At 39.5% G+C, this 13,712-nt stretch overlaps 1 protein-coding gene across 1 annotated transcript in view; it reads left to right on the forward strand.

Moving 5' to 3' along the window:
• Nucleotides 1–13,460, forward strand: part of LOC121944785 (solute carrier family 12 member 2) — a 14,507-nt gene extending 1,047 nt beyond the window's left edge. The window contains exons 2-18 of the mRNA XM_042488680.1: nucleotides 1,793–1,918; nucleotides 2,824–2,899; nucleotides 3,245–3,340; nucleotides 3,478–3,617; nucleotides 3,715–3,825; nucleotides 5,055–5,163; nucleotides 5,245–5,372; nucleotides 6,058–6,142; nucleotides 6,724–6,872; nucleotides 8,630–8,737; nucleotides 9,610–9,733; nucleotides 9,835–9,936; nucleotides 10,785–10,940; nucleotides 12,048–12,147; nucleotides 12,339–12,450; nucleotides 12,569–12,709; nucleotides 13,350–13,460. Coding sequence (XP_042344614.1) covers nucleotides 1,793–1,918; nucleotides 2,824–2,899; nucleotides 3,245–3,340; nucleotides 3,478–3,617; nucleotides 3,715–3,825; nucleotides 5,055–5,163; nucleotides 5,245–5,372; nucleotides 6,058–6,142; nucleotides 6,724–6,872; nucleotides 8,630–8,737; nucleotides 9,610–9,733; nucleotides 9,835–9,936; nucleotides 10,785–10,940; nucleotides 12,048–12,147; nucleotides 12,339–12,450; nucleotides 12,569–12,709; nucleotides 13,350–13,460 — 1,974 coding nt within the window. The remainder of the gene's footprint in view (nucleotides 1–1,792; nucleotides 1,919–2,823; nucleotides 2,900–3,244; nucleotides 3,341–3,477; nucleotides 3,618–3,714; nucleotides 3,826–5,054; nucleotides 5,164–5,244; nucleotides 5,373–6,057; nucleotides 6,143–6,723; nucleotides 6,873–8,629; nucleotides 8,738–9,609; nucleotides 9,734–9,834; nucleotides 9,937–10,784; nucleotides 10,941–12,047; nucleotides 12,148–12,338; nucleotides 12,451–12,568; nucleotides 12,710–13,349) is intronic.
• Nucleotides 13,461–13,712: the final 252 nt, after the last annotated feature.

Genomic DNA, 13,712 nt, shown 5'->3' on the forward strand with positions numbered 1-13,712 from the left:
ATATTTTCTGTAACATTATTTTAACCCCTTGAAACCTGAGCAAATTGGCTGCATTTCTTTCGAACACATAGAAAAAAGGCAATGAGCAATGAAAGAATAAATGACCCAAAAAACGATAAGAAATTAGTAAGAAATATGAAAAGAAAAGTATTTTTTTAAGGAAAAGAAAGTAAAAAAAACTACATTTGTTTTTTGTAATTTCTTAAACATTTCTTACTAAGTTGCTCATTGCCTTTTTCCAAGTTTTTGAAAGAAATCAAACCATAGAAGTGATGTCACACCAGGTGTCAAAGGGTTAAAGCAGCTAAAAAGCATTATTAGGAGTAAAAGACTGCATTCAAAATTGAAGTATTAATAGAAGTATTATGTGTGGAATGTACTTACTGTATTTACAGTAACATAACTGTTATGATAATAAGAATAACATGGCTGATCTAAAAAAAAGTTTAGATGAAAATGTAACTAAATAACTAAATAACACTTGCAGGAATATTTTAGTGAAGGGGATATGGTATTAAGCAAACTGTAAGTCCCTTTAAATTCTGCAGATTTTTTTTTATTTTTTAAGGTTTTTTTTTTACTTGATCCACCGTCATCATTTCCTTCTTATCCACCTGAAAGACGTCATTTTATTTCAGAAACATTCCCTTCACTCCCATCAGAGCGACTCCGAGTGGGCTGAGTGACATCACTGGAGGCATGACCCCAACACACACACACACACACACACACACACACACACACACACACATGCACACACACATACACACAATGCTGCCTCTCATGACCCTGCAGGCATCCCTCGCCGCGCTCCCACTCCTCACACACATAGGTAGCTGTGACATAGACGCACATTGTACACTGATAGTTACAGTATTGTGACAGCAGGACGCTGGATGATGTTTGAGATCTCTGTGCAACGACTCCAAAGGTGAAATGACTAATTGTGTAGTTTGTGTTATAAGTACGCACTTGCGTATCGTAATGCAACTGGCCCCCGGGCACAGACATGCAAAAGGCCCCGCCACCTGAGGCACTTTGTGCTGGTTTTGCGTCTCTTTTTTGTTGTCTCGCACGCAGAGTCTCCACAGGAAAATTCTGGCATTGTACATTTCTGCAAACCTCGGGCTTTTGTTTGCTTAAATCCCAAAACTCTTTGGAACAAGCATCTATTATGGCATCTATTATTCTTTTTGCACAAAACTATTGCTCAGCAAAGATAAGAAACACTAACAAATTATTAATTTCAACCTTTTGAGATCTTGGAAAAAATTCTTTATTTATTCAAAAACATTTGAAGAAGGTCGTGAGCATCAAAAGAAAAAGAAAGAAGAAAATTTGACAAAAAAATTCAAGAAGTGACCTGGAAAAAAAGCTCACTGGACACTTTCACATATTCACCTGTGAATCTGAAGTGAAACAGAGACTCTGAGGTGATAACTCTGAAATTTAATTTGAGGAGAATAATAATCAGCATGTTGCTCTGTTTACTTAAAATAGATTAAAAAAAAAAAATCTTAAATGAATGTTAAGTAAATTAATAATTGAGAATAGACACTTTTAAAATGTCAAAAAATAGCAAATGCTCATCACAAGTTAACAAAGCAAAATCAATATATTTCATTTATAATTCAACATTTTTATACTCAAACGTTTAATATTTCATAACCAAGAAATGTTTGTGATTTTAATTTGATTAATCACATAAAGCCACACATTTTGACACATTTTTTTTTGATTTTCTGTTGATTCGTTTACTAACTTCTCTATCTGGGCTGTGATTGGCTGTCAGGAGCCGTTTGAGGACGGTCTGGCCAATGGGGAGGAGCCATCAGCGGCTGAGGAGGCGGCGGCGGCTTTGGCAGCAAAGGAGGCGAAAGGAGGAACTGTCAAGTTTGGTTGGGTCAAAGGAGTTTTGGTTAGTGATGTTTTCATGAAGAGACGTTAAAGGAGCATTTCTCTGTTTTTTTTCCTGTGATTTTTAACCCTTAAGGACTGTTTGGTGCATTTTATGCGCTTTTCATTCATGTTGTGATAATTGTGTGTGTGTTGATGCATGTGTCCTAAATGTAGTCCAGATTGTGTATTTGAGTGTAATCAGTGAATTTGCAGCTCAGCTCCTACAATAAGTCTAAAATACACTGTGGAAACTAAATAGTTACATTCAGACTGTTCAGGTCCAAAAATGCTCCATTGAAACCCATTCAAACTGACATTTTTGATCCCACAGCCATCAAAGCAGAAAAATAGGACTTGTATTATTTCTGGGTGTCATTCTGGGCTTTTGACTCTGAATTTGTCATTTTGACTATTTTCCACCTGATGAGGTCATTTTGACCATATTTGGCATGTGGAGGAAATACATGCTATTTCCACTAGGTGACCTGTCACAGTCAATGTAGCTGCTGATCACTGACATATCCCAGACTGTCAGCAGCTACACTCACACACTGACATATCCCAGACTGTCAGCAGCTACACTCACACACTGACATATCCCAGACTGTCAGCAGCTACAAAAAATAAATTAATTAATAAAAATCTTATTAGCATGTACTTTATTCACAATTTCTTTTTTCATGTCGTCACCATGAGAAAAACCTGGCATTTAAAGGGTTGAAATTCTGAAAAATAATGAATGTTTGATATTTATGATCAGGACTGATGTGCATTTCACTCACAGAGTGATATAAATGTGTGCAATATTAAAGCGGGCCCTGAGGGTTACTGTAATCTGTAAGTTTACTGTAAGTTTTCCCACTGCAGTTTTGCCTGTGTGTGTGTGTGTGTGTGTGTGTGTGTGTGTGTGTGTGTGTTTTGCAGATCCGTTGCATGCTGAATATTTGGGGTGTGATGCTTTTTATCCGAATGTCCTGGATTGTCGGACAGGCTGGAATCGGTACGTATAAATAAATCAAATTTTATTTTATTTTAGGAAACGTGTGAGCTCTGTCTCCTCCAGACCAGCCAATCAGAATGAGGCTTTTCTCAGTATATGTGGGCCTTTAATGTGGCAGATACCATTAAAACATGAGACTCTATCTTTTCCCCATTCAAATGTGTTTTATCAGCATTTGAAAAATAACGCTTCAGTTTTGCACAAATCAGTAATGAAAACCCGTGTAATGACGGGCAAATGTGTCAACATGGTTAGCTACTGTGATTGTTCGGAGTGATTGATCGGATATCAGTTATTTCATTAAAATCTTCACTTTTTTTTTCTAAACGTGTTTACGTGTGACAGGACTGACCATTGCGATCATTCTGATGGCCACTCTGGTCACCACCATCACTGGTCTGTCTACCTCTGCCATAGCAACCAATGGCTTCGTACGAGGAGGTGAGACACCAACTTTACACGAGCTTTTAATGTTTAAAATGTCTCCTATTAAAAAACACTAAATCGCTGTACAAAAACATTTGCATTCAGCAACAGACTTTAGAGGCTCAGACTTGTATTGTCTTCCTGCTGTCCAGGCGGAGCGTACTACCTGATCTCCAGGAGCCTGGGGCCGGAGTTCGGAGGCTCCATCGGGCTCATTTTCGCCTTCGCCAACGCCGTGGCCGTGGCCATGTATGTTGTGGGCTTCGCAGAGACAGTCGTTGAGATGCTTAATGTGAGAAATACTTTGGTATAAACATTTAAACATCTATCTATGTCTTTCTATTGAACATGGATTCTGATTTCGTCCCTGCTCTGGTTGTTGGCTGCAGGACGTTGATGCTCTGATGACCGATGAGCTGAACGACATTCGAATCGTCGGGACTCTTACCGTCATCCTGCTGCTGGGAATCTCTGTAGCTGGGATGGAGTGGGAAGCCAAAGTACGACTGGGAAACCAACTTCTGCATACTCATACTTGGTGCTGCTCTGGTCTATAAATAAGGAGGATTCTCGACAACATGCGGAATAAATATAATCAGGATCAGGATCCGGTTTTATTGCCAAGTACATTTACAGATACAAGGAATCTGACTGTGTTTTGGTGCAAAACAGTTAATATAAATGAAGAATAAAATATTGAATTTAAATAGAAAAAAACTGCACTGCAACAACATTATTAACCATTTGAAACCTAAACAAATTGGCTCGATTTCTTTCAAAAACATGGAAAGATGCAATGAGCAACTGAGCAACTAAGCAAGAAATGACCCAAAACGTGTTACCAGAAGGTTACAAGAAAATTACTAGAAGCAAAAAAAAAAAAAAAAAGTCAGATGCATGCAGAGTTGGGGCCTTGGAGTGAGCTTTTCACATGTTGTACCACTTCCTGTTGCCACTATGTGGCGCTGGAGAACACAATTATTGTGCATCATCTTGTATCATTTGTAGATGAAACCATGTAAATGTCTTGTATATCAAATAATAATTATTTCACAAGGCTTACTTCCTGATGCCAGTAGGTGGCGCAGTGATGTTTAGTCAAGTTACAATAACTCCCTATTCGCCATGGCAACTGTGTTCAACAAAATCTTATAATGTTCACAAGGAGGCATCATCAAGGACTTTAAGCTTTTATTACCAACTTCGATGTCCAAGACAATCTTCTGTCATGACAAAAGATAAAACATTTCTGATTGATTCTTTAAGCTGACTGTGGCAGAATGTGATCAGTCTGTGAGAAACACATCAAAGTATAAAACATGTCATTTCCTGTTGCCAGTAGGTGGCGCTATGACCATGACTCAATTTTGTGTGTAAATACCATTTATTAATATTGACACTTGCCGCTTAAAAATCATTGATATAGTCACTGTTGATATAGTGCTAAGCGTTATGTGTGTTTATGAGTATAGTTAAAAGCATTATGAGCACATTATAATTCACAACGATTACCATAATAATGCATTACAGAAGCGGTCTTCAAAAAAAGTTACCGAAAATAATCCGTGCAAATGAATAACAGTCAGATATTCTCTGCAGGTGTAAATTAGCTCACCAGATTTGAACACATCAGCAGGTTTTGCTTGTTAGAGAGTAATTCATCTGCAAAACTCAAAATATCAAAGCGTCTGTCCTCATTTCTGTCTTTGTCTCTGTCTCTGTCCACCAGGCTCAGATTGTCCTCCTGGTGATCCTGCTGGCAGCCATCGCGAATTACTTCATAGGAAGCTTCATGGTGTCAGAAAGCAAAGAGCCCAAAGGATTCTTCGGCTACCACTGTCAGTCCGCACTCTCGGTTTTATCCAAACTTTTGGTCGATTCAAAAATGTCCCCGAGTCAATATGTTTCTCCTCCTACAGCTGCCATCTTCTTAGAGAACCTGGGTCCAGACTTCAGAGAGGATGAGACGTTTTTCTCCGTGTTCGCCATTTTCTTCCCAGCAGCCACCGGGATCCTGGCTGGAGCCAACATCTCCGGAGACCTCACGGTGAATTTTCCCCTTTTGCATCTTCCATTAAGTGCATTTTATAATATTTGACACCCTTATCATGTAAGATTTATGCTTGACGGAGAGAAAAGATTAAAATTATAAGAAATAAATCAGTAAGAATACATTAAATAATATTAAAAGAGAAACTTAAAATGAATATCATGCTAATAAAGTTTAGTTTTTGCTGACAGTCCAGTGGTTGTAGCTCTCATCTTGCTGCAATAATGCAAGAATCAGTGGTCAGTACACTTACCCAGTTAGAGAAAATTGTGCCACAGTTCTGGACTCACTTTGGTTTGTAACTGAAGATCAAGACACTTGCTTCTCTTGGAAGTTCATGTTGAAAATGAGTAAACATTTATTTAGGAATACCCCAGGGTTCAGTCCTAAGCTTCAACCTTTTCCTTTTTTGCATGCATCCGGTTTATTATCCCCAAACATTGCATCCATCGATACGCAGATGACACACAGCTTTATATCTCTGCTTCATCCGATGACCTGAGCCCTGACGATTATCCTGTAAACTGCATTTCAAGATTCAGAAGATTCGGTGAAGTGATTAATGTTACTATAAACGGCAGACAGATCAGTGAAGCGGTGATTTCAGGGTGGTATCAAGTCTGAAAGCTGCTTGAGGATGAGCAGAAAATAAACTTGAATCTCATCATGTCTCCGTCTTCAGGATCCTCAGTCAGCGATCCCTAAAGGCACGCTGCTGGCCATCCTCATCACAGGAATCACCTACGTGGCTGTCGCCATCTCCGCAGGTAACATTTCACTGTGAGGTCAATCACTAACAGCATCGACCTGTAAATTCAGTCAATTCTGCATACATTTTTGCTGAGTTTTCCAAGACTTGTAGATATTTTTAACTCATCTACTAAAATTAAAATTCACATAGACCTGGTGTTGCCTACAGCTTTTTATCTGATGCGCACGTGTCACAAAAACGGAAACACAGCTGTGAAGATGCGTTTGTCAGTGACGGTGATTCTACAGTAAATAAATCAATAAAAACCAACAAAAAAAACCTCAAGAAAGTGCTAAAATAAATGCTCATCTTTGTTCTGTAACTTATTCTAATACATATATATACATTTAAGAGATTTTAAAAAATATTTTAAAATCTTTTTGTATTTATACATTTTCTCTCAAGTGAATGCATTGCGCTTTCGTATTCCGACCAAACAGAATATAACCAATAAATAAATAAATAAATAAATAAATAAATAAATAAATGAATAAAAAGAAAGAGGACAAAGAGAGAGACATGTTGGCTGAAACAAGTCTCCATTGAACTTTGCTGTAGTTGCAACATGTCTGAGTGTGTTGATTTCTCCTCCTGCAGGCTCCTGCATCGTCAGGGATGCCACCGGCGACCACAACGACACGGTGAGCGACACGGTAAACTGCACCGACGCCGCCTGCACGCTGGGCTACGACTTCTCCATCTGCAAGGAGGGAGGCTGTCAGTACGGCCTGATGAACGACTTCCAGGTAACAGACGCGCGCTCAGTGCAGGACGCTCGATAATGCAGAAAAATGATGACCAATCAGATTTAGGCGCGTACTGTTTGTTTCGCTCAAAACACTCGGAGAAGCTCAGGAATGCGTGTTACATAAAGGCCGACACACACTGGCCGAGCGTGACGTCGAAACACCCACAGCTGTTGTTTTCTGTGGAAGCCCACACGTTGACAGTGATGCCGTGTCAGGATACGACTCCGTCCTGTTCGCCGCCGGCGACACACAAAGAGCAGCAGTTTGGCCAAGGGCCGCAGCCTGACATTTCTTGAATTTTGAGATGTTTTTAGGATTTTAGGATGTTTCTAGAATTTAGGAATGATTCAAGGATTTTTGGACATTTCTAAGATTTTAAGACATTTCTCGGAATTGGAGACATTTTTAGAAATTTCTGAGATTTTAGGACATTTCTTGGACTTTAGGTTATTTCTAGGATTTTAAAACATTTCTAGGATTATTTGACATGTTTTACAATTTTTGGACGTTTCTCAGATTTTGAGACAGTTCTAGGATTTAGGACATTTTTAAGATTTTAGGGCATTTTTTTGATTTTGAGATACTTTTATGATTTTAGGAACTTTCCAGGATTTTAAGACATTTCAAGGATTTTTGGAAATTTCAAAGATTTTGGGATGTTTCTTGTAAATGTGAGACATTCCTAGGATTTTAGCATGTTTATTACATTTTGAGGATCTTTGGACATTTCAAGGATTTTTGGACATTAGGGTCTCAGCTAGGACGTCTGTTGAGGGGTGAGGGGGATCCTCCACTGGCATTGTATTTTTTTTTTTTTTATCAACAAGCTCGATTTTGATGCTGTTTAATGCACTCTGGAACCTTATGTATACTAAGAGTGCAAAAACGATTCCCAGTGTGAACCACTTTATTTTACAGTGAATTATAAATTGTTTGGGGGCCCACCCGGCACCCTGTTGGGGACCAGATTATTTACTAATAATAAAAGTTTGTCACATTAAAAAAACACCTGCAGATTGATCTGTGGTTGTTAAACACGAGTGTGAATCGTGTCAGACTGCTGCTCTGATGCTGTTATGTAGACGTCTCCACTGTGTGTGTGTGTGTGTGTGTGTGCGTGACATGGAGCTGTTCTCAAACAAAGTGCAGCAGTGATAATAGTGACTGTTGTTTTGAGTCACAAGGTTTCTGGCTGGTTAGAGGCAAAGCTGAATGAGAGCATTGACAGCATCCACCTACACACACACACACACACACACACACACACACACACACACAAAGCTTGCACGCTCACACACACACACAGCTCACTGACACTGATATCGCTGACACTGTGCACAATCTCGTCTGTGACAACAGACAAACATTTACTTTATTTTTTTTAAGTTCTGCTGTTTAAAATTTGCTTCACTGAAATCTGAAAGAGCAGAAGTGAGTGAATCTAACGTCTGTGTGTGTTTTTGTTGTCGTCTCATGCTGACAGACATCACATGACGTTGGTAGGTGTTGATGTTAATATGGCTATGGCTAATATTTGGCTTGTTTAAGTACAAACAAGAATGAACGCTTCTTTTTGTTAAATGTCTTATCGTCTTCACTGACAGCGTGGGGACACAATTCTGTGCAACTTTATGTGATTTGTTTTCTACCTCTGAATGGTTTTTAATGGGTTAGTGTCAACCTAAAGCTGTGTGTGTGTGTGTGTGTGTGTGTGTGTGTGTGTGTGTGTGTGTGTGTGTGTGTGTGTTGTCCAGGCGATGAGTCTGGTATCGGGCTTCGGTCCTCTGATCAGCGCAGGGATTTTTTCAGCCACTCTGTCGTCGGCTCTGGCCTCGCTGGTCAGCGCGCCCAAAGTCTTCCAGGTCAGAATTGTTCTCTTATTAATTATGTTATTAAATCATCTTTTGTATCACATTAATATTATAGCACATTTATTAGATAACCATAACAGCATCACTTATCAGATATCGTGGTTTGGTCGGCGCTGTTCATATCTAAATATGACGCGCTGGGTATCCCTCTGCATTTTTTGCTGATGCTCCATTTGGTTTTCAGAAGAAATGTAAAATTTTGCCCACAACTTTTTAAATATAAACTTACAGCATCGGCAAAATACCTGGTTTTTACGTTTATATCCTTACTCAACAAAATAATACGTGATTAAGTTTCAGCAACAAAAGCACGTGATCACATTTAGGCAACAAAGACACGTGGCTAAGATTGGGCAACAAAAGCATGAAGTTAAATTTATGCAACAAAAGCACTGAAGTCAGTGACTAAGCGTCGGTAATGGATGACTTTGGAATTAGCACAAGCTGTAAATACTTCATAGTGAATGAGTATTTGTATGAAAAGTTGAATAATAAAAGCCAGTGACAAACAATGAAAAATAAAAGATAATATAACGGAAAAAAGATAATAAATTCATTTGAAAAAAATGATAGTTGTCAGTAAAAACTTGAATTTAAGGTCGACTTGCTTACATTTTTCATAGCTTTCAGTAGCACCTCATGGTCTTCATCAGTTTGCTCATTTGTCATCACTGATGAAGACTTCAACGTGTGGTTGAAAGCTCCAGAAAAAGGCAATTAAAGTAAATACCAAGATCAAGGATGAAATCTGATATTCTCATATTGAAATTCATCAAAGTTCCCCACAGACCTGCTTTTTTAAATCTCCACCTCTGAAGTGAATCAACAAACCGTCACACGTGTTTTAAACGCTGTGATTTCAGGCTCTGTGTAAGGACAACATCTATCCCGGCCTGAGCGTGTTTGCAAAGGGTTATGGGAAGAACAACGAGCCTCTCCGCGGTTACGTCCTGACTTTCGGCATCGGCCTCGCCTTCATCCTCATCGGTGGGCCCCGAACGCAAACTTTCATTTTTTCCTCTTTGAATGACACAACTCGAGCTAAAGCTTCTTAACGATTGAACCTTCTCGTTTTTGTCGTCTGTCAGCGGAGCTGAACATCATCGCTCCCATCATCTCCAACTTCTTCCTGGCCTCCTACGCTCTCATCAACTTCTCCGTCTTCCACGCCTCTCTGGCCAACTCTCCGGGTAAACTCTGCGAACTGAAGTCACGGTTTAATTCAGTCTAGTCTTTATATTTGATGAGATTTATTCATAAGTGCCCTGAATTGGGATTTAATAAAAACAGAGTTGACTGAAATACAGTCAAGATGAAAATGTCAAATATGCATCATAATACGTTTCTTTCAGGGTTCCTGAGGATCATTAAAAAGTATTTTCTTGAAGTCCTGAATTAATTAATCTAAAAATACAACCTTAATTTTTTTTATGTGTTAAAAAAAATCTTTAAAAAGTCTTAAAATGCTTCGACATGGGAGGTAGAATTTTATGATTTATTTTTTTTTAATGACAGAAATGACAATCTCAAAATGTGGACAGCAGCGGGGGTATGCATGCAAAGTTTGGTGTATTTTATGCAAAACAAACAAAAAGCCAAAAAAAAAGTATTTAAAGAACATTTTGGTAAATTCCCGTAACCTAAGTAATCCATGCTGGTTCATGTTTTTTGTTTTATAACAAAAAAATAACTCTTCAATGTCACTCAAAGTGGCATTCAAAAAGTCTTACAAAGTCTTAAATCTAACGTGCATTAAGCTGTGGGGACCCTGTTCTTTGTGGTCCTGGACATTTGTGAGATTTAGGTTTCTGTCAGACATTTGTCATGACAAATATTTTTAAATAAAATTTACTCGTCTTTAAGTTAGACAACAAAGACAGTATTGCCAAAAAACGGTTAACCTTAAATTTTGTCTAGTTTACAAAATGTCGTTTGTATTTGAGATCATTTGGTAAAACGTGTGTCCTGGTATCTAATCTTTGATTATTTGCTCATATCTGCGCCGCTCTTTACGTTTCGTCCTCGTCCGTCCCCTCAGGGTGGCGTCCCAGCTTCAAGTACTACAACATGTGGGTGTCTCTTGCCGGGGCGATCCTGTGCTGCGTGGTGATGTTCGTCATCAACTGGTGGGCCGCTCTGGTCACTCTGCTCATCGTCCTCGCTCTCTACATCTACGTCAGCTACAAGAAACCTGGTGAGGACATGCTGAGCTCAAGTTTGATCATCTTTGGGCGATTTTTTTGTTAAATTGCTCGTCGCTCCATGTTTTTGAAAGAAATTAAGCTAATTTGTTCTGTTTCCAAAGAGTTGAATGCCAGCCTCACCTGGGCAATGATCTCATAAATGTCCTGAACTCAGAAAATAAGAAAAAAAATTAAAAATGGCAGATTTAGCTATCTGTACTGTGAATACACCACCACACAGTGAGAGGGGATCATAAGTGATGGTTGAGAGGGATTGCTTCTGTATGAGTTTAATCAGTGTTTTTAAGAGAAAAATCCTGCCAGTACAGACAGAAGTCTGAGCTCTGGTGGTGCATGCTGTGCACTACATACAATGAGTTTAATAGAAAGAGGAAGTTTAAAAAGTGAAATTACATTTGTCTGTGATCCTGCTACATCTTTGGAGTTGAAGGATGAGTTGATTAAAATCAGAAGCTACTATGAAAATCCATCCGGTGTTTGGGCATGTTGCTGCTGATGGCGTCATACAATTCAGGCAGTGCATTTTTTAAATTTGCATCAAAGTCCTGTGTCCTTATGGCTCCCAACAAGGTCTTCCCATCCAGTGCAACAGCTTGATCCGGGATGTTAGGGGTTAACCATGTCTCTGTGAAGATGTGTGAAGAGAAATCTCTGATTTGTTGCTGAATGAGCATCAATCACATCTCATCCACTTTACTCTCCTGCGAGCGGACATCAGCCGGAAGAGTCTTGGTAGAAGAGCAGCTCTCGGTCCAAGTCGGGTCAACCTCACCCTGATGCGGGCTCTCCTCCTTCTCTTCGTCCGGTGCTTTCGGTTTTGTTCCTCCCCTCTGGTCTGACTGGCCGCTCGGCGTATGCCGTTGGTGATCCTCTCACAGTCTGCTGCATTCAGTCCAAACTCCACACAACTTTTCGTGATGTTGATAAGTGCTTCTCCATCTTAGAGAAGTCGTGCTTCAGCAGAGCGGGACATGGTGTCGAAAACGCCAGATTGTGAAAAACATACCTTCAGTATTTCGATATACTGTGGTATAGCGTGATGCTGCAGAGGCCTGCCCATCACCCAGCTGCTCGACTGTCTGTGCTGTTTCTTGCAGATGTGAACTGGGGCTCGTCCACTCAGGCTCTGATCTACAACCAGGCTCTGACTCACTGTATGAACCTCACTGGAGTCGAGGACCACGTGAAAAACTTCAGGTCAGCTTCGGGTTATTTCATTCACATTTCAAACATGAAACAAGGCAGGTTTCAAATACAGATTTGGGCAAAACTAAAAATAAAATAACTAAAAAGAATTTTCTAATTTGACAAGAATCTGGTGATTTCCATCCGACACAAAACTACAAGTTGAGTTTGATGTTGTGAGCGTGTGAAATCTCTTTTTTCAGGCCGCAGTGTTTGGTGATGGCCGGTTATCCAACCTCTCGTCCCGCTCTGCTTCAGCTGGTTCACTCTTTCACCAAGAACGTCGGCCTCATGGTCTGCGCTCACGTCAGGATCGTACGTACAGATTAGCATCAGTCTGTCATGCTTTGCATTGCTGAAATGTTTTCTGCGTGATAGTGATCTCGTCTTTTGTCTCTTCCTGTCCTCACCTGTGTCTCTGTGCTGCTCTCAGGTGACCCGGCGGCCGAACATGAAGGAGCTGTCTCAGGAGCACGCCCGCTGTCAGCGCTGGCTCAACAAGAAACGGATCAAGGCCTTTTACACGCACGTTTTCTCCGATAACCTGCGGCACGGAGCGCAGTTCCTCATGCAGGTATCAAAGTCCAAACCTTTTACTGAAAATAGATATGATCAGGTCTTTTATTATTCACTTTAATATTATTTTTTTTACAACCATTTGGAACCTGGATCGACATCAGTTTTCTTGTGCTGCGTTCAGATGCCTTTCACATGCTTTTTAACCCTTTACAAAATAAAGAAATTGATTTGATTTCTTTTGGAAAACATGCCATCCCACAAATTGCAAGAAATGAGTAAAATGAGTAAAAAAAATACTTTTTTTAAGATTTTAAGATTTTTTAAAAACTTTTGCATATTTTCTGGTAATTTTTTGTACCTTTTTTTAAAAACTTTTTTTGCTAACTTTTGGGCAATGTCTTGTTTAGTTGCTTGTTGCCGTCTAAGCGAAATTACTCAGGTTTAAAAGGGTTAAACAGCTGCTCTGAGAATTCAAACTGTGCAGAAACATTTCATATTCTCCTGTGCATGTTGTTGTTATGACATTTTATTTATATTCGCTGTTATAATTTTGATTTTGTTGCCTTGCTAACATGTTAAATTGTTGTGGGGTATCAGAAAAATCCGAGTTGGCTTCTTTTTATACCAAACCAAAAAAGTTAGAAATATGCCATATTTCTGATTAATTTGTCATTTCTGTGTTCTCTGATGTCCAGGCGGTCGGTTTGGGTCGCCTAAGGCCCAACACTTTGGTCATGGGCTTCAAGAACAACTGGAGTGACGGAGACATGAGAGACGTGGAGATGTACATCAACACCATACAGTGAGGACGGACGTCTTTGAAAAAAAGACAGATGAAGTTTGGCTCTGACACCATCCTTAAAATCACTGAAAACCTCGTTCAGAATAAACAGACTTGATTTAGTTACTAAATTTTGCGCTGCAGTTTTACATGTTTCAGTCTAAAAACACAATATCTCAAGAACACCGTGAGATAATTGTGTCAAATTTTGCACAAACGCTCATTTTAACTCGATAATGACCTGATTAGATTTTGGTGGTCAAGGATCAAGGTCACT

This window comes from Plectropomus leopardus, chromosome 6 (assembly GCF_008729295.1).
Source record: "Plectropomus leopardus isolate mb chromosome 6, YSFRI_Pleo_2.0, whole genome shotgun sequence".
In the NCBI taxonomy this organism is placed as follows: domain Eukaryota; kingdom Metazoa; phylum Chordata; class Actinopteri; order Perciformes; family Serranidae; genus Plectropomus; species Plectropomus leopardus.